General features: G+C 34.7%; 2 protein-coding genes and 2 non-coding genes across 5 annotated transcripts; 1 reads left to right on the plus strand and 3 right to left on the minus strand.

Moving 5' to 3' along the window:
- Positions 1 to 851: 851 nt before the first annotated feature.
- Positions 852 to 4,329, minus strand: LOC140059812 (UPF0696 protein C11orf68-like). Of its 2 annotated transcripts, none has more exons than XM_072105741.1 (2): positions 4,116 to 4,326; positions 852 to 2,245 (listed from the first exon to the last, which is right to left on the minus strand). In XM_072105741.1, exons 1-2 carry the CDS (start codon positions 4,238 to 4,240, stop codon positions 1,522 to 1,524), a joined length of 849 nt encoding a protein of 282 aa, XP_071961842.1. In that variant the 5' UTR covers positions 4,241 to 4,326; the 3' UTR covers positions 852 to 1,521. The 2 variants fall into 2 exon arrangements, with proteins under 2 accessions (XP_071961842.1, XP_071961843.1); XM_072105742.1 differs by lacking the exon at positions 852 to 2,245 and adding an exon at positions 2,263 to 3,527 and having other exon boundaries at positions 4,116 to 4,329.
- Positions 4,330 to 4,603: 274 nt separating this feature from the next.
- LOC140059803 (cap-specific mRNA (nucleoside-2'-O-)-methyltransferase 1-like) lies at positions 4,604 to 19,731 on the plus strand. Its single transcript, XM_072105726.1, has 20 exons — positions 4,604 to 4,828; positions 5,252 to 5,481; positions 5,589 to 5,747; positions 6,306 to 6,398; positions 6,931 to 7,002; positions 7,231 to 7,398; positions 8,580 to 8,772; positions 9,025 to 9,143; positions 10,049 to 10,145; positions 10,970 to 11,102; positions 11,445 to 11,624; positions 11,896 to 12,010; positions 12,140 to 12,223; positions 12,621 to 12,746; positions 13,910 to 14,035; positions 14,320 to 14,411; positions 14,501 to 14,617; positions 15,166 to 15,275; positions 15,778 to 15,886; positions 16,567 to 19,731. The coding sequence occupies exons 1-20, from the start codon at positions 4,663 to 4,665 to the stop codon at positions 16,700 to 16,702; spliced, it is 2,625 nt and encodes an 874-aa protein (XP_071961827.1). The 5' UTR covers positions 4,604 to 4,662; the 3' UTR covers positions 16,703 to 19,731.
- Positions 12,961 to 13,032, minus strand: Trnad-auc (transfer RNA aspartic acid (anticodon AUC)). Its single transcript has one exon. It is a non-coding gene; the product is annotated as a tRNA-Asp (tRNA).
- On the minus strand, positions 13,325 to 13,396 carry Trnad-auc (transfer RNA aspartic acid (anticodon AUC)). The gene has a single exon. It is a non-coding gene; the product is annotated as a tRNA-Asp (tRNA).
- Positions 19,732 to 20,068: the final 337 nt, after the last annotated feature.

The raw sequence follows: 20,068 nt of genomic DNA on the forward strand, positions 1-20,068 counted from the left end.
AACACATCTATTTCCTAAGAAGTGACTCATTGTTGGGTGTGCTGATGTAAAGCGCTTTGATAATTTTATACTAATTTGGAAAAGCGCTATATAAATAAAATAATAATAATAATAATAATTAGGCCTATAAAGACAACAGATATTACGTCATGAATACAAATTATCGAAGTTTTCCCATAATTGATAACGCAGTTTAAGATTTTGAGAATATACAATAGACAAGAAAAAATACTAATAAACCTTAAACTTAAGCTCATCATGTGGGCATATCAACTCCGTGCACCCGAAGACTTTGTCTAAAAAAGAAAGATAGATCCTGCTTGCTACATATTTTGCCATAGGGACTTGTCAATAGCGCCGTCATCGACGTAATCTTCACATTCCTACATTCCATCCAGTAGTCCTTCTATTCTCATGATGATAGTTGTTATGACTGTAACCGTAAGTATTTCATCAAAATGATATATACATTTGCTCTCTAACGGCTATATTTTGGGTCGGCGAAGAACGTGAAAAAGTGAATTTGAGACCGACTAAGTACCACATGCATTTCATGTATTTTAAGTTTCGCGGTAAACACGTCACACAGGGTTGTGTTATGCCTTAATATGTGTCTGTTTCGTGTCGATGAGCGTATCCATAATTAGACGGCCAGGGAGATGGAAGGGCATTTCCCCCTAATTTGTTAGATAATTTTTGTTTGCCTTACCCCTACGCACATAAGACTATTAAAAGTGGTAGTGCCCTTGCCCACGCCATGTTTAGAAATATGTAGTGTAACTTACCTCGACTTCAATTGTGATGGCTTGGTACGAGACAGAAAATTATCGATTGTCGATGTCCAGCTGAAGATGCCATTTTTTTGGTTTATTGTAACTATCCTCTTGAAAGAATCAAAAGTCTAAAGAGGACTATATTGTTTAATTTAGTTTAATCGATAATCTACATAACAGCAACACTGTTTAACACATCTCATTCACAGTTTAATGAAACGGTAATACATGAAAAACCCTTCCAAAATAACTTCATCACTAGACCTTTATTGAATAAATATGCTTTCTAGCTGAAAAAAGTCTTACAACCAATTATTAAATTACTATTATAGTAATAGTTATGCTGAGGACACAACAAATAAACAACTTAACCAGTGAAATGTTGTTATTATACATCAACAGGCCTAAATTCTTTTTCGTTTGGACTTCGTATTTGGTTGGGGTACATTTCTTTTATTGAATTTTTAATATATTAAATGCAAACAATGAAACTCGTTCTCAACTTTAAGCAACAATCACCTATGTATTAAGTCACTTTCTGGGTAGGCCTAGCATTGACAAAAGCACAGACGTATCTTTTGTGACCTCCTTACTACATCAATTTATACAATACAACATTAACAAACGAAGAATGTTCGTAGTCATTTTGGAGTGTCTTCATCGTCGGCCATTATCAATCTATAGTCTATTGATTTTATAGTGAATTGTGTCCGTCATCACACCATAATCACGCATGGTTATTATAACTTTAATATCCACCATTCCTTTCATCTCTCCCTTGGTATCCTCTACTTCCATTAGACCTACCCCTCCCACGGTACCCACCCCTTTTGCGATACCCACCTCTTTCGCGATACCCATCCCCTTCGCGATACCCACCCCTTTCGCGATACCCACCCTTTCCGTGATAGCCTGATGTTGGACTATGTTCATCCGTCGTCTCATAAATACTCGGCTTTACCTTATGTTCATTATTTCGATAAACCCCAGTTTTTGTATTGATGTCAGGCTTGTACTTCAGCCTGCCTTTAATACCGATATCTCGCATTTTCTTCTCCACGTCAAATACCTGGGCTTTGTTGCGATAGTCAGGTGTGTACACCGCGATGTAAGAGCTGACGTCTTCATTTTCTCCGACGGGGGCCACTTTAGCCATAGTTGCACCTTTACCTAGCTTCCCAGATACGGTTGCCTTTGCTACCTTTCCCCAAATGTTGTCAACGTAGTCTCGTTTTGGAAAAATCATCCATTTTCCTGACGTCAATTCTTCGTCAAGTGAAAAAATTTCGTTTTGTGATACGCCTCCTTTCTCATCCTCGTCAGATGCCGCGGCATCTTCATCTGATGATGTCGTTGATTGGTTGTGGGTAAGCTTTTTGAATGATGACGTCAGCTCATCAACATCACAAGTTTGAACCCAATGTGTTTTACGATAGTCCGGTCCAAGCACTCGTATCCAACTAATTCCATCACTAATGAAAAGAACACAAATAAAACATTATTTTTTCGTTTTCGATGGTATGAAATGAATAGAAATGATAAACGACGGTGATGAGAAAAATCTCTTTATTTTAATTGGAATACTGTGTTTGTGCAAAGTATTGTACTATGAGTAAAAACAGAACTGGGTATAGGCTTCAAGAAGGAAGTAAAATAATAGCAGAATCTATAAATTTAATCATTAATTCAATCCAGTTACTCCAGCGGTTTATAAGCATGTATCCCACTTGTTTACAACCGTGCTTTATAGTATTATAGAACAAAGGATACCTTAAATGGTAAAATAAAAACAAGAGCAGACGTGAACGATTTTGCGGGTTATATTTAGTGTCATAATGAAATGAAAAACAATGAAAAGTAACCAAACTTGCACCGAAAAAATTCAAGTGCGCGTTACAAATTGAATGGAGAGTTATTCAGTAACCAGAGTTGGCCGTAGTGTATATACATCCCCTCGTTTTTTCACGGGAAAGTATCTTCTTTTGGATTGCATATAACACTCATCAGTACAATATAGTATGTTGCATGTCACCATCACATTCGTGCGGATGAAACTAACAGCGTGACGAATTGACGTAGGCCTACAGGAAAAAACAGCAACGTGAAGCATGGAATGAGAATGAATGCGACTGGTTTAAAGTCTTACCGTTGCTTGGTAACATTGAAAGTTTCTATAATGATGTTGTCTTGCTTTTGACACCAGACTTGCCTTTGGAATCTGACTTATCATATGTGACATATATACTAGGTCTCATCTTGTAATTGTTGTGGCGGTAAACTCCAGTTTTTGTATTGATATCAGGCTTATACTTCATGGTGCCTTTAATGCCAATATCCCGCAGTTTCCTCTCCACTTCATATACCTGGGCTTTGTTGCGATAGTCTGGTGTGTACACCGCGATGTAAGAGCTCTCTTCATTATCTCCGACGGGGGCCACTTTAGCCATAGTTGCACCTTCACCTAGCTTTCCAGATACGGTTGCCTCTGCTATCTTTCCCCAAATGTGGTCAACGTAGTCTCGTTTTGGAAAAATCATCCATTTTCCTGACGTCAATTCTTCGTCAAGTGAATTAATTTCATCTTGAGTTATTGCGATTTCGTCATCTTCGCTGGTTTCTTCTTGATTTAGCGTAGCTTGCGATTGTTGTGCAGTGGTCAGTTTTTGAAGCGATGCAGCAAGATGATCGACGTCATAGTTGGTTTGAGCATCCTGATACCCAGGTCCAAGTACTCGAATCCATGTTATGCCATCACTTTTAAAATTATTAAATAAAATATAAAAATTATTACTTTTTGTGATTTTTATGCTTGCTGTTTGAACGAACTTCCAGTTTCATTCATTCATCAGTGAAAAATTACTTCCATTTAATGTAAGATATACATAGAATTTATGTTTGATCAGAGATAATATACAAAAACAGATAAATTGAAAGCTAACAAAAACAATTACTAAGTGTCACATCACTCTCGGTCGGAATACTGACATACTGACAAGCATTCAGTGCCCGAATGGCAGTTGGTGTTACGAAACCTATTTGTACGAGAGATGAGGATCGACCCTTTCAAATAATAGATCAACAGATTTAGTGTGGTAAACGATGACGGTTTTCCCCGTGGAAACGATCAACCCCACCCCTGTATAAATCTTGGCTCTGATTTTGTCCACTGAGGGTTGATTATATTGTGAAGATTGTCATGGAGAAAATTGTAGTCTATTTCTATAATAAAATTATATACCGACTTTCCATAGACCTGGGCCTATCCTGACCCCATCCCGAGATGAGATATATAGTGAATTATAATATTAATAATATCTCTATTATGCTCTATTCATAGCCTACCTAATACAGAGCTGAGAAGGCTTGTTTATGAACAGAAAATCATCAATTGTTTCCTCGTTGCATTCTGGGTCAAAAATACGTTCATCTGAACCAAATGTTTGGTGAGTCCTCCCTGCCGTTGCCATCTCTATCCCGTAATTGACAGTGACGTTTATTTTTAGTAATGCTGTTATTTTGTATCCAATGTTACATGGGCGACGTCACAAGCTGTAATTTCCAACATCCTGGGATTTCGTTTAAAATGACTGTCGGGGAAAATCCCAGATTGCGACTCTGGGCGTTCAGTGCCCGTATTGCGTACTGAAAAAACTAATAATTTATTGATAGATGGGGATTACATTTGTAATGATATATAAAATATTTTAGTGATTCATCCAAAAGGTTTATTGTCTGAAACTGGATGACCCTTTATTTTTTATTTGTTGAAATAAAAATTATGTCCTCATAATGTCGATAGAGGGCGATATAGAAGTAAATAAGTTTAGTAAAAAGATACAAGATTCAAATGTTATTTTATACTGACAAATGCATTTTAAATTGAGTAAGAATGTCAAGCAGAAAACGCCCATCTTCATCCCAAGATGATAGTTGCGAAGAACGGGAAAGTATCAATTACAGTCCGATTAAAAAGAAAAGATTTTCCTCCGATTACGATGAGGGTCAACGATCATCGGGTTCAACGGGGTCTTCTGCAGGATATGCTGCTGCAGGAGGTAGGCCCAGGCTAGCTAAGCTAAGCTAGGCCTAGGTTTTAAGTTGAGATACTTGTTATCACAAATATAGGAATAATTATAAATTACCGGTTCTTTTTTACATTTACTGAACCTCAGGTTTGGTACCGTTTTGGTCACATGGCCCAAGATAATATTTATTTTATACAACAAAAAGCAGACATACAGCCAGATTGTATTGACTAGGCCTAGGCCTATTGTATGTTAATAAATAATATTAAATAATAATATGGATTGTAGGCTGTATAGCCTGTTCTGTTGTAATTTCCTTGATTCTATTCTGCAACAAATCATTTTGCGATAAAAATCATATATGACTTACAGTATTACTGTACAATTATGTTAAAATAATTCAATTCAAATTAAGTTTGTTTTATAACTTATATATTAAAAGTTGTTTTTTAGGCTTTTTTCAAGGAACTACACAAGAAGAAGTATTTGGCAGTCATTTAAGTTCTGAAGATTCTGGAGAGGAATCCAGTATAATTAGCAAAAGTAACTATTCTGAGATGGGAGGAAACATGTCTTTCTTTGCACCAACTAAGCCTAGTGAAGAAAGTGGTAATGTTCAGTCACATCCAGGAGCATCAAAGGACAAACCAGCCATGTACAGTGATTTTGCACAGAAAATGATGGTTAGTTGAAAGCCCTTCCATGCCTGGCCCACCATGACATAATGGTACTGTTTCTCCTACAAACAAATAACGGTTAATAAACATGTGAATAATATGTTTATATTTAGGCAAAAATGGGTCATAAAGAAGGCTCTGGACTTGGAAAGCATGGAGAAGGGCGTGTTGATATAGTGGAAGCGTCAACACAACGAGGGCGACGTGGTCTTGGTTTACAGAAAAAAGGTTTTGAAGCATCAACAGAACTTACCTGGAATTATGAAGATGATGTATGTAAAATTAAAATTATTAATGGTTTTGTAAAAAAAAAATTATTACGCAGTGTGTTGGACGTTGAATTACTGATCACGAGTTTGAATCCAACTCCCGCTGCATTGCTTGTATCCTTAGGCAAGATACTTTACTTAGGTTTGCCTCTCTCCACCCAGGTGCATAAATGGGTACCCGGTTAGAAGATCAAGACACAACTTTGCACTGTACTTTACTGTTTGCACTGTACAGTACTTTACTGTTTGCACTGTACAGTACTTTACTGTTTGCACTGTACAGTACTTTACTGTTTGCACTGATTACTAGCTGCATTATGGGAGTATGTTTCCAGAAGTGTTTGATAAAAAAAGATGACTGGGTAATAAGTGAAGTGCTTAGAAGCATTGTGCAATAAGTGCTATATAAAAACAAATAATAGGTATCATGTATCAATTTTATCCTAGACTTACCTCCTGTACTTCACAGAATGTGCTCAGTCATATATCTGTCTTCATCATTTGCGCTTCCCTTTTTATTTTAATCGTATGTTGTTTTACTTTTTTAATGTGCTGTTTCAGATCTCATCTCATGAGGTAGTTGATTGGCTACCATCCTATTCTGGACCTGTACCAAGACTTGAAGAAATGCTGCAATGGATACAAGAAGGCAATGTAAAGTGTATAAATTATTATTTTATTATTTTGTTTGTTTTGAAGGAATTACTTACAGATTATCCACAAATGTTTTTACTGGTGTTAATACCACAGTGCTATGGTGTACAATCAAAGTAATGTTACCAAAACAGAGATACAGCTTTAATCATACTTAAGCTATGCCTACACTATCAATTTACACAATCATTTAAAAAAGTTTTGTTGAACATGCCAATTAATGTCATATAATAGTTTTTAATAGTCAATTTGACCAAAAATTTTATCGAAAAAAAATGTGGTTGAATTAAACCATTTATATTGCCTTTTTTAAAGAGTAAACACAATTGTGATTAACATTATTAAAACTGTGTAATGGCCTATTTAAAGTCTTTTTTAATTAATCTTCAATTCTCATGTTTTTTGGGACAACAATACATCTTTAAAGATATTTATTCTTTTGATGTGTTTAACATGCTTATTGATGCTCCCATAATCAAATTATAATAACTATATCTTTGTTTATAACACAACAATTTACATTTGTTTACAGAGAAAATACATAATTGATGATGAAACAAATTTTTGTAGTGAGGACATTTTAAAGGGAGTTCTGAAGGCAAAGGTAAAGTAAGATAAATATCATAGTAAAGTTAAGGATTGATGATTTCTTGCAAAACATAAATTAACCAGTTTATATATTTTGCATACCATATGAATTGGCATTTTTTTTCTCTTTCATTTTCATCTTTGTTCTAGTTTATTTATTTTTTATTTTATATCCATGGATTACCAATAGTATTAATCACTGTCCTATCAGATAGGTGGTAATCTCTTTGTTATTTATTTACAGACGATATTTGATACGTTGGAACCAGAAGAGATGAGGCAAGCTCGTACTCGCTCAAATCCTTACGAGACAATACGAGGTGGAATCTTTCTAAATCGTGCGGCTATGAAGATGGCTAATATGGACACTGTTTTTGATATGATGTTTACGAATCCAAAGAAAGACACTGGTGTAAGTGTCCATCTACAGCTCTGTCTACACTATCAAACTAGTTTTGATAAAAAAAAGTGTGATGTGCCCAAATATGGTAGTCTTATTCCCAAATATGGTAGTGATATGACATCATAATGCCCATATATGGGCACATCACATTTTTTGTATCTCATATAGTTTGATAGTGTAGACAGAGCTTAATCTACTCAAATTTTTTTTTTACCTTATACAGTGGTTTTAATTAACTGCTGACTTTTAAGTATTTAAAAATACTCAGTGTCCAAACAGCCTTAGAATCTTTGGGCAACCCTCGTATCCTGGTCTCCTTTTTCAAAATTGTTTTTACAATTTTGTTTGATTTCGATCCAAGTCGGCCCTAAACCGTCTCGGCCAAAGTCAAGTCGGCCCCAAGTCAAGTCAGCCCCAAGTCAACTCGGCCTCAAGTCAACTCGGCCTCAAGTCAACTCGGCCTCACGTCAACTCGGCCAAAAAATAATCGGTCAACTCGGCCCCGTTAAAGTATGGAACGGGATTGATAAAATAATATTTCTTCACAATTTTTTAACTATAAATAATTCTGACTTTTAATGAATATTAATATTTAGACAATAATATATTTAGCAAAAAAAATAGGAATGATTTCACCAACTTTCCTTTATTTACGTTTAATAAAATTTCAAATTGCACAATTGAAAACAATTCGTAGTTGCGCCTCCCTGCGCCTTTGCCAGCTTTTTCGATATCTACAACTGCTACGTGTTTTCACTGACCGGGTGATTCCCCTTTTTTAAAAACGCAAATCATGGACAAAAACAATATGTACGATCATTTTTTCTATGGCCAAATGGTGGAACGTAGGCCTCCGTCTTCGATTTACTAAAATGCGGTACCTGCACGTGTTTTTGTAACACGTGGGTACTTATATTCATATCAGCAATGAGTTCATTTTTTTATATGATATTATTTAATTATATTATTTTTTTTATTTCTTCATTTTTTTTAAAGCGTGGATAGTAAGAATCATAATAATATTAAGCACTTTTTGCGTTCCATACTTTATTTTGGTCGAGTTAACCGATTAGTTTTTGGCCGAGTTGACGTGAGGCCGAGTTGACTTGGGGCCGACTTGACGTGGGGCCAACTTGACTTTGGCCGAGACGGTTTAGGGCCGACTTGACCTGCACCCTTTTGTTTTATAGGAGCCGTTGACAAACACCAATCAACTGTTCTTTTTTGCTGATGTGTGCGCTGGTCCCGGTGGATTTTCAGAATATGTGTTGTGGCGCAAAAAGAACTATGCAAAGGGATTTGGTCTCACGTTAAAGGGAGGAAATGACTTCAAGTTGGAGGATTTTTTTGCAGCCTCTGCAGAGTTCTTTGAGCCTCATTATGGTAAGAAAAACTGAGAAGTTAAACAAAATGAACAGGATATGGCGAAAGCAGAAAATGCATTGGGTAAAAATGTTCACCTAAGCAAGCTTGGTTATATATGTAAAATGGATAGAATTTGCAATGTCTCAAACTCTCTGAAAATTCAGAAATCCTTAAGCTTTCCAATTGTAATCTTTACATGTGTTCGAAAATCCAGCCATACTCATTTCTTAAGAGTTGCTTGTACATAAAATGCACTATTTTGACCAATAGGAGTAGGAGGCATCAATGGGGATGGTGATATTATGAATGCTGATAACTTGACGGAGTTTAGACGTTTTGTTTTGGATAATACAGATGGCCTGGGTGTTCACCTTTTTATGGCTGATGGTGTAGGTATTGTTATATTTTTTTCCAAAATATCAAGTGCATTACTTGTTTTATATGTTTATTTTATTTTTATTTTTTAATATTTTATTTGAACCATATTTAATGAGGGTGATCCATCCAGCAATTGCTGATCATTTGGGACCCTCAGAACAGATACAATACACAAAATACAACAATAACAGTTAAAAACAAAAGCCTATAAATATAATAAGTTACATGAGAATTAAAAATCTGAATATGAAAATTTGAAATATAGTAAAATAACTAATATGTTAAATTAAGCAAAAATAAAAATATATATACTTAGATCTAATATTTTACAATTTAAAGTCTGGAAAATGATTACATAGTTTGGAGAAAAGTCATAAGTCTATTTTTGAATGAGGAAAATGATACTGAATTGCGGATAGACAGAGGAAGATCATTGTAGAAATAAGGGGCCTTGTAGCTGAAGGAGAGTTTCAAGAGAGGGTTTAGGAATGTGAAGATTTTTTTTTTTTTGAGTAGTCATCCTCCCATTGGCAATAATTTTAGTTAGAAAGTGTCATAAGCCTTGAGGAGCAAGGAAATTTTGGGTTTTGTATGATATGGTCCACTATTTTCAAACAGATCATATCGTATTGATGATGCTGTCTGCATTTTGCCAAATATTTCGATGAGTTTACGAACGCTTAATTCATTGATTATTAAAATTAATTGTCTATAAATTCACTTTTATGAAATTAATTCATTTTTATTATTTTAAATTTAATGTCCAGAATTTAAAAAAAATGTATATCTAACGGATCATATCGTATCGATTGCGCTCTCTGCATTCTGGCAAGTATTTCAATCAGTTTATGAGCGCTTAATTCATTGATTATTAAAACAAATTGCTGATAATTCACTTCTATGAAATTAATTTTAGGGATTTTCCGTTGAAGGCCAAGAGAATATTCAAGAAGTATTAACAAAGCAACTGTTACTGTGTCAATTCCTATGCGGTCTCTCAGTTTTACGAGAAGGTAGGTTTTCAGTATTTATTCATTTATCTATATAAAGTATTGATCGTTTGCCAATTAATGGTATACTTGCCATTTATTTATTTTATTTATTTTATTTTATTCATTTCGGCAATAAACATAAAATAATAATTACAAAAAAAACATAAAAATAAATATATATATATGAAAAACAAGACACGAGGCCGAGGAAAGACAAAAGCATTAAACACACGCTGTCACCGGTAAGGTGTGTCTCTCCAACACATAAATAACAAATAACAAGAATATATACAAATATAGTAGACATATCATTTCATTTAAAAATTTAAAAAGTTTCTCTCCGACATTTAAAATATAGCTTTAGAGATAATTTAAAATTAATAAAAGAACCATTAACAAAAATATCACGAATCTCATTGGGTATGGAATTCCAAGTTCTAGTGAATCTGGTCGGGATGCAAAATTTTGACATATCATTACTGGAGCGAAGATGCTTGAAAGTGAGAGTATCATGACGATTATGATGAGTAAATTATAAATAATGAATGATATATTTGAATGATTGATTTTATATCACATGCCAAGGTACTATTTTATGGTCAGAATTTATTTGTGACACAAAAAGTGTGATGTGCCCAAATATGGTAGTGATATGTCATGTGTCATTATATGGGCATTTTTTGTCAAATACAGTTTTATAGTGTAGACAGACCTTCAGCTATTTGACATTTGATTCAACCAAGTTGTTCTATTCAACAAGCCTTAGCGTTATGTCATTTATAGTTGTTGATGTGTGATCCCTTCGATAGTTTTTAATACTATGCATGTATATTTCACTCCTTTAGGAGGGAACTTTGTATGCAAGACCTTTGACCTTTTTACACCATTCAGCATTGGTCTTATTTTTCTGCTGTATATGTCCTTTGATAGTGTTTCACTGTTTAAACCTATTACAAGCCGCCCAGCAAATTCAGAAAGGTACGTACATTCATCCTTTCTTTCAAAATATAAATGCATATAAACATATTGTCAATTGTATAATTGTCCACTGCTTACTGGTACGTCAACATAGAATGTTGATATATATCACATTTAACTTATTCTCTCTACTGTATCTATAATTTCTCCAGTATCATAGGCAAATTCTGTGATACAGTGACACATGTGTTACATATATTACATAATTTTACTAGTTACAGTACGTAGAATTTGGTGATCATCACATGTGTTCAAAAGGCTTCCATTTATGCGTTATCTTGAACGTGTAAACCCATTTCCTGTTACATGTTTTTTCTACTTTCTACATATATTTTGTTTCAGATATGTTGTATGCAAGGGGCGACGGAAAGATAGTGAGCCAATACACGACTACATGTTTGAGATAAACAACAGATTAAATGAACTTACGAACACAGAGACAGACATCTTAGAAATAGTACCACTGAAATATTTAGTGGACGATGAAGAATTTTTCAAGAATATTACAAATCAGAATGAAAAGTAAGTTGTTTTAGTATCTAAAATATTTATGTTCTTTGGTGTTTAGGAAATTGGGAATATCAATTGTTTTGTATGTAAAATAAAAAAAGTGATAATGTATACATTTAATGTGTAAGCTCTATTTCTAGGCCCTGGTTTGGTAACTAAAGTTGAAATACATGTTGCCCCAAATCATTACCCACCTTTCCCACACTTAAAAAAGGCTACAGGATACCCATTTTTTACTATAATAAACCCATGTTTTATATCTGTCTTTGTTTTATACCATTAGACAGGCTCGTACTCAGGCCCAAGCACTTGCCAAAATCCAAGCATTTGTCAGGAATACTAGTCTTACAGAGGCAAAGCAGGCAGATACAAGGGTTGACTGTCTTAAGCTCTGGGGAGTAAGTCAACTTAAAAAAAAGTTTTGCTGTATATCTTTTTAAATTATTTTGTAATACATAATTTCATTGTTTGGTTTTGTTAATTGGATTGGTGTAAAGTTTGGTTTGTTTCTTTATTGGTTGTTTTAGGTCCCGGACAGGACAAGATCGGCGCCAAAAATTCCTGATCCCAACACAAAATTTGAAAACTTGTGCAAAGTTAATACAAATTATGTAAGTAGGTTGATTATTTCATTTAAAAAAAACAAAAAACAATTAATGTTGCTAAGATATCATGTCAAAATTATTTTACTACAGTTACTGCAGTAACTACATTTTGTTTATGTAAGTAACATAATATTTTAGTTTCAATGTATAAGTTTATGCAACAAACGGTGCGTATATCATTACTCAAAGAAAAATCTTGCTAATTAATTGAAAAAAGTTTACAAAGTACACAAAACGTAGTTACTGCAGTAATTGCAGTAGAATAACTTTGCCATGGTCCCTAAAGGTTCTCATTTGAGTATGTAAATTACATTATTGGCACAATATTATTTGTACCTAAAGACAAAACAAAAGATTACACATGGCATTTACAGACCTATATAAACTGGTCTAATCTTTCTAGGAACAAACAGATTTGCATGAGGCAGTCACATTGCTTGATCCCACAAATCTTGCATCGATTCATAGCGTGTACGACTATCGTTGCATGGTGTCTGGTGGCAGTAGAGTCTACATAATGGGAGTTGGAGTAAGTACTGTATACACAAACACGCTTGAGATCTATGCTCATATTTGGTTTATATTTAGATAGAAACTCGTGCAATTGCATGTGTACATACATATATATATATAAACAAATCAGGCAAAGAACATTAATTCTAAACCGCCCGGTGATATACTGAAATTTAATTAATTAATTTGAAACGATAAAGATGAGGAAATCTGTGAGAATGAGAAAAAGTCGCCCCAACCGAGACTCGAACTCGGACCGCCTGCTTGATATGCAGATGTCCTAACCATTAGACCACTGGGGCTTTCATGGTATTGTTCGAACTCGATTGGATAGCGACTCTTTGACATTCTCGGCGTGGTACGGCGGAACAGCACTAGTCCTCAGTTGTACGCACGCGCACCAGAGATCAAATTGATACGCCCTCATCTTACAGTATTTTTATTCACGAGGCGGGATCTCCGAAGAGATACTTTTATATATATAAACAAATCAGGCAAAGAACATTAATTCTAAACCGCCCGGTGATATACTGAAATTTAATTAATTAATTTGAAACGATAAAGATGAGGAAATCTGTGAGAATGAGAAAAAGTCGCCCCAACCGAGACTCGAACTCGGACCGCCTGCTTGATATGCAGATGTCCTAACCATTAGACCACTGGGGCTTTCATGGTATTGTTCGAACTCGATTGGATAGCGACTCTTTGACATTCTCGGCGTGGTACGGTGGAACAGCACTAGTCCTCAGTTGTACGCACGCGCAACAGAGATCAAATTGATACGCCCTCATCTTACAGTATATATGTATATATATATGTATGTACTCTGTGCATTTGTAATATTGTGTGTGCTTATTTTATATTAACCATCTTAAGGATGACCCGTTCAGAATCTCATTCAAAAAGAATAGAGTAATTGAGTGTTCTGATTGTTTTTTATGACTTATTTTTCTCAGCAATTAAATATTTTGAAAATTTTTTTTTAAAGCTTGGTTCCCACTGAGATGCAATGCAATTTGACCAATCACAGCTTGATGGGTTATCCAAACTGTCGTTTGTGATTGGTCAACTCACTTGTGTTGCACCTATGTCATTGCGTTCATGTAGAAACCAAACTTGATGTGTCTTATTAGATTAAATAAATGCATAAATTATATATTTGTTCATGTTTTGTTGCAGAGGTCGCATGTCTTTAAATGTGATGGGAGATTCAACAACAAATGGACAAAGTTTGAAAACATCAATCTTCAACTACCAGGAGATACTCTTTTTGAAGCAGAAATAGTACAAGAGCTCCGAGGAGAGGTGCAGTAAATTAAAACAACCTGTTTTGTTACATATTTTGAATTTAATTATTTGTATTGTGTATTATTCATTCATCAGTGGAAACATCATTTCTATCAATTAATGTCATTTTTATATAATATAATGTATAAACAGTGTAACTCTGTAACACGTATGAGACTGCTGACACTTAGTCTTAATTATGCAGTAAATTCATTTCCATATATTTTATATTATCGTTTGTTGGTCAAATAAATAAATGAAATGAGTAACAGCATGGTCATTGTTATTATTATTTACTGTAGGGTTCCGGTCAGAGACGGATGACAGCTATACATATCGTAGACTGTATGTGGTTAGCTGGAGAGGATGTAAGAAAAAAGCACTTTACTGAAAGGTGGGTAAAGTGTATATGAAGCAACCAGGCTGATGAATATATTTTTATCTTAAAGCTCTATTAATAAGTGTTGCATATTTTTGTTTCAGAATGATAAAAGCAGGATTATTTGTGCGTAGCATATCCAAATCTAGTAGAAAAGATCTGACTCCAGTTAGAGTGAAAGAAGTATTTAGACTAGAACAAGCAGAAACGATATTTCAAAGGTATATATTATTTTCGTTTATTTTAACCTGATATTGTGTTGGACTATCTATTAATGATCACAACTCATTTTCTGCTATCCACATTTAATCTCTGAATACCAGAGAGGTGATAGGCACTGCGTATGCCTGAGTGTCATATCATGATGAGTACTACTGTATCTTATAACGCCCTCGTTTGCTATGCCCCTACAACCACCTAGGTTATGGGACAACAAAACGAACCAGAGAAGAGTGAATTTTCACTCTTCCCTGTTGAATCATTCATGTTTCAGTAGCGAATAAACGTATAATGCCTGGAATATATCATGGATGATTGTTTATTGAGAGATGGTTTTTTCCACTTACTAATTTTATAGATTTATTTATTCTTTGATTTTACGTTGTTTTTAGAAAAACAATTATAGGATTTGTTTGTTGAATTTCAATAAATTGATGGTTTCTCCCACTTAATATTACAAGGTTCTTTAATTTTATGTTGAAAATTATGTGTTATATTATAAACCTATTTTACACCAAATTTGATTTGTTGAACGATACATTTGTTGTAGATTGGAGATGAAAGTTGTTAAAGGTTCACGGATTCCAAGACTGTGTTTTAGATCGGATGAAAACATTCATTTTTTACCTTTGGGACTACATTTTATCAAAATTACAAACGGTAAGATTTGTAGTTTAAGAGCAACGCTTGCTTGTGTGTGTCCTTAGGCAAAACACTTTACTTTGCTTTTGCTTTTTCCCACCCAAGCCAAAGAACACGATTCTGAGCTTGCCTTACCAAGCTAGGAATTTGTAACAGTTCTTTGATCTTATGATTGCCTGCGACAATTTCATACTATGCAGTTACCGGTTTGCAAAAGCCAATTGGCCAGCGAAAATCAACCAAAGTTGAAACTTTTGACCTAATGGAGCTGCCTGTTGGTTAGATTGCTTGCTCCATCCAGGTGTACAAATGGGTACCTGGTATGGTCAGCCGAACATAACTGGACTGATTACTACTTAATATTAATTGTTCTTTATTTATATCTGGGTATAACAGTGCCCAACATGGCACAAAATAGTACAGTACAAACATGAAGTAACAATTTAAAAACAGATTAAATATATAATAGTTTCACTAACTTTAAGTAAGTAACCGAATCATTTAATAACTTTTTTTGCAGAGCCTTGGAGTATGAATTTTAGTCGTTCTCAGCAAAGAAAGTACTTCTTCAATTCAACTAACAGAGAGTCATTGTTTGAATGCCCACCAGACTCTGTAGCATCATTCAGGTAATCATTAAATTCTTTGTTGACTTAATTATGCATAACACAATGTATAAATAATGTTGAATGGGGAAAACACAGTTATAGAGAGTCTGTAGCCAGGAGAGGGGATGAGAGATTCAGGGGTTTGAACAAAACCCATTTTTATTCCTTCCCTATTTTCAAACTAGAGATAAACAGTAAAAGTATGGTAAATATGCTTGGCTATGACGATTATTACCCCTTTCATGAAAAAACTAACCCCTGTAAAAATCCTGGCTTGCAATGGTTTTTTGAATATGTCTCGCATTGCAAACAATTCTACACATTTTAACCAAATTTCCAAAAACACATTCAGGTGCGCTATGACTCATATTATTTATTCTGGGTTTATACTGAATGACACTTTCCAAAGAGGATCAGTAAAATATTACTACCCATGCTTATAAGGCAATAGCTTTTGTGCTGTTGTGATACCTTCTCTTCACTTCAACACAAACACAAAATGTTGAACTGGAAGGTTTCACCTAGTTAATGTTAAAAAGAGCATTCATCGTTTGTAGTGTAATAAAAAATTAGATTTAGATCCAAAAATCTGGATCAAAAGATTTATGTAGAGATAAAAAAATCTGAGCTTATTAGAAGAAGGCGGACACATTCGACTTTCCTTCAATTCATTTACAAGCTTGATACATTTGTCCTTACAGGGACTGTTCTAAAACAAGACTGTTATGGAAATGGGAAGATGGCGTGGTTTTACATAATGCGCAACAGCACAGGGATAACAATAAATTATCAAAAGATGACATATTGCAATTTGTGCATCACAAAACACAAAGATGAAACAAAATACAATAATTCCCTTATATTTACAAAGTTTTTTTTGTGTAAAAACCTCGTCTACACTATAATATCAAGCTATACCAAACTTTTATTTGAAACTTTGCCGTTGTTTGGAGAAGTGTGTAGAGCAGCCTCTACACTCTATAGCAAACTTTACCGAACTTTTGTTTGCATACTTTTCCGCTGTTTGGAGAAGTGTGTAGTGCAGTGCAGCCTCTACACTCTATAGCAAACTTTACCGAAATTTTGTTTGCAAACTTTTCCGCTGTTTGGAGAAGTGTGTAGTGCAGCCTCTACACTCTATAGCAAACTTTACCGAACTTTTGTTTGGAAACTTTGCCGCTGTTTGGAGAAGTGTGTAGTGCAGCCTTTACACTCTATAGCAAACTTTACCGAACTTTTGTTTGCAAACTTTGCCGCTGTTTGGAGAAGTGTGTAGTGCAGCCTCTACACTCTATAGGAAAACTTTAACGAACTTTTGTGTTTTGGGAAGTTTGTGATTGATGTCTAGACTCATTTCTTGAGGATTAATTTGTCTATCTGGAGGATCACATGACTGCAAACCACCCAAAGAAAGTTATTTTAATGGCTGATTCCACAAACCTTAGCAAACTAGTTTGTCAAAAAGTTGCACAGCCTAACTTCTGCGGTAGTTTTCTACATTAAGCGCTGAAGTTTAGTAACTGGTAGCAAAGTTTACCAAATTTGTTTTTACAAACTCGCAGTTTGTTCGAATTTGTAAAGTTTGCTAATGTAGATTTGTCAACTGGTGTATGCTCCCAAGTAAACATTACCAATCGTGTATACTTCTGAAGTTCGTTCTTTCTGCAGTTTGTCAACAATTGTACGCTTTAGCAAACTTGACAAACTTTTTGTTTGCAAACTAATCTTTGCTAGTGTAAATTTCTGCAGTTTGTCAAAGTTTGTCAACTGGTCTACACTAGCAACCTTCGGAAAACCTTTCTTACTCGAGTTTAGAAACTAAAGTTTGCCTGTGTAGACAAGACGTTTGTCCATATCTGTAATCAAAAGACCGAATAACAACTGAATACACTTGTAATTGGTACTTTTGTAGATATTCAGTGAATGATCTTATAAAACATTTTTTAAATACTGTACATTACACTACACTGTTTAATTTTGTTATATTCAAATGATTGAGTAGTATTTAGTAGTAAAGCTGATTTTCCACTAGGCGAATTTGTTCGCGCGAATCGAAAACGTCATGCTCTGCGCATGCGTATTCAAGTTTCTGTCTGTCATACTCCCTTCTGCGACGAATTCTAGTTCCTTGATTTTTCGCTGCAGCGAAATTTACTAGTTCGAATTGTTTCTACTTTTTGCGAAGCGAAATATTGCGCAACCAATCAGAGCTCAGTAAATGAGTTATGACGCTTTCATGAGCAGTCATGCGAATCGAAATGCTCAGCAACCACGCGAGGAACATGAACGTCGCAGCTTTTCGCTCATGTAGTGGAAAGAGAGTAGGCGATTTTTTTCTCTTCGAAACGTTTGATTCGCGCGAACAAATTCGCCTAGTGGAAAATCGGCTTTACTCGAGTTTAGAAACTAAAGTTTGCTTGTGTAGACAAGACGTTTGTCCATATCTGTAATCAAAAGACCGAATAACAACTGAATACACTTGTAATTGGTACTTTTGTAGATATTCAGTGAATGATCTTATAAAACATTTTTTAAATACTGTACATTACACTACACTGTTTAATTTTGTTATATTAAAATGATTGAGTAGTATTTAGTAGTTACAGTATAAAGTGAATTGTCCGTATTCAGGACATTTTTACCTTCATGCTGGGCGGCTAAATTTAATTCTTAAAATATGTACTTATGTTCACTTGACATAAGTTATCTCTGAGTTTATCTCTCTATAAATTTATAAATAACTGCTTATCTTTGAATGAATTTTCATTCATTTACTATGACTGGATTATTTTTTGGTCTGAACATGGATAAATAATCCAGTCTCGTGTATAGTCTCATTAAAAATGTATGTGATTATGACGTCAGAAGAAAAATGGATTAGTTCAAGAAAGTATTAAACCCTAATTCGTTAATTTCAACGGTGAATTGATAAATATAATTCTTTACAAATTACTCGTTTTCCACTTCTTTAATTTCGATGGACGTGGAACGTGTGTTAATAGTATTAGAACTGGTGTTATCAAAGACAGGTCCTATTCTGTTTCTCAATGTCTTCTTCACTGCACGTCTTACCTGTAATATAATTATTATTATAATGATAAACTTCCAACACATACAAAAGTGTTTTCTTTATTAATTTAGAAGTACAGTACACCATTAATATTTAGGTCTGTCAATATTATCCCTGCATAGGTGTGCTTACGAAAAAATGTGTGCGCGTCATTATCAATATATTTACGCGCACGTTTTCGTAACGGTTTAAAGTTAATTACCTCCTTGCTAAAGAAACACTGCGTCAACCAAATGAAGAATCCCTGCGTGCTATTCAAAATAACGAATATGTATCGCATTGTCTCAGAATCATCAAAAATGATAATTATACCAAACATCCACGGAATTCCAACGACTGGAGTAAGAATCAGCAAACCTCCTACCATGGTTCTGTTCATTAAAATAGGTGTACGTTAAGAAAATGTCGGCAACTAGTTTTCATGATCTGTCGTGTCTTTTGGAAGAGAAGGGTCCCTGTTTGAAGGTTTTACTAGTTTATTTTATTATTGCTTTAGAATTTACCTCAGCCGTTTAAGAGTGTCAATGTCATCTCTACCCTGATTTGGCAGTTTAGCCTTCTTGTAAATTAAAACCCCAACAACAGTCATCTGAACAAAAACGATCTATGAAATAAAATGCACTACGTTAGTCGTCATCTGTATGAAGAATGTCATGGCGCACGTAATTTGTTTCCACACACAAATGATATCAACATGACACAGGGTGTTATACTATTGAATATACATGTTACTTTACCATGATAGTAATACAGACACAAGAAATAAAAGTCCATATTGCACCCGAGTCAGTGTCCAACCAACACCTGTAATTTATATTTTAAAAAAATACTGAAAGTTTATTTGTAAATTACTACGGTACATTGAATTAAAAAAAGTCAAAGCCAATACACAATTTTTTCCACTAGGCGAATTTGTTCGCGCGATTGAAAGCGTGAGCTTATACGCACATGTCGAGATTGATTTGGAAGATGGAGACATGAATACGCATGCGTTTAAAGCCAATTTTCCACTAGGCGAATTTGTTCGCGCGAATCGAAGGCGTTAGCTAATACGCATGCGTAGAGTAGGATTTGGAAGATGTAAACATGAATACACATGCGTACAAGCTGGCGCTTTCGATTCGCGCGAACAA

Source organism: Antedon mediterranea, chromosome 10, assembly GCF_964355755.1.
Source record: "Antedon mediterranea chromosome 10, ecAntMedi1.1, whole genome shotgun sequence".
Taxonomy (NCBI): Eukaryota; Metazoa; Echinodermata; class Crinoidea; order Comatulida; family Antedonidae; genus Antedon; species Antedon mediterranea.

Excerpts from the sequence above, each read along its gene's own strand:
- LOC140059812 (XM_072105741.1), bottom strand. The coding sequence starts at position 4,240 with ATGGCAACGGCAGGGAGGACTCACCAAACATTTGGTTCAGATGAACGT. Across the intron at positions 2,246-4,115 it reads CCTTCTCAGCTCTGTATTAG|TGATGGAATTAGTTGGATAC; the intron begins GTAGGCTATGAA and ends TCTTTTCATTAG.
- LOC140059803 (XM_072105726.1), top strand. The coding sequence starts at position 4,663 with ATGTCAAGCAGAAAACGCCCATCTTCATCCCAAGATGATAGTTGCGAA. Across the intron at positions 12,011-12,139 it reads ACTGTCTTAAGCTCTGGGGA|GTCCCGGACAGGACAAGATC; the intron begins GTAAGTCAACTT and ends TGGTTGTTTTAG. Across the intron at positions 12,224-12,620 it reads GCAAAGTTAATACAAATTAT|GAACAAACAGATTTGCATGA; the intron begins GTAAGTAGGTTG and ends TAATCTTTCTAG.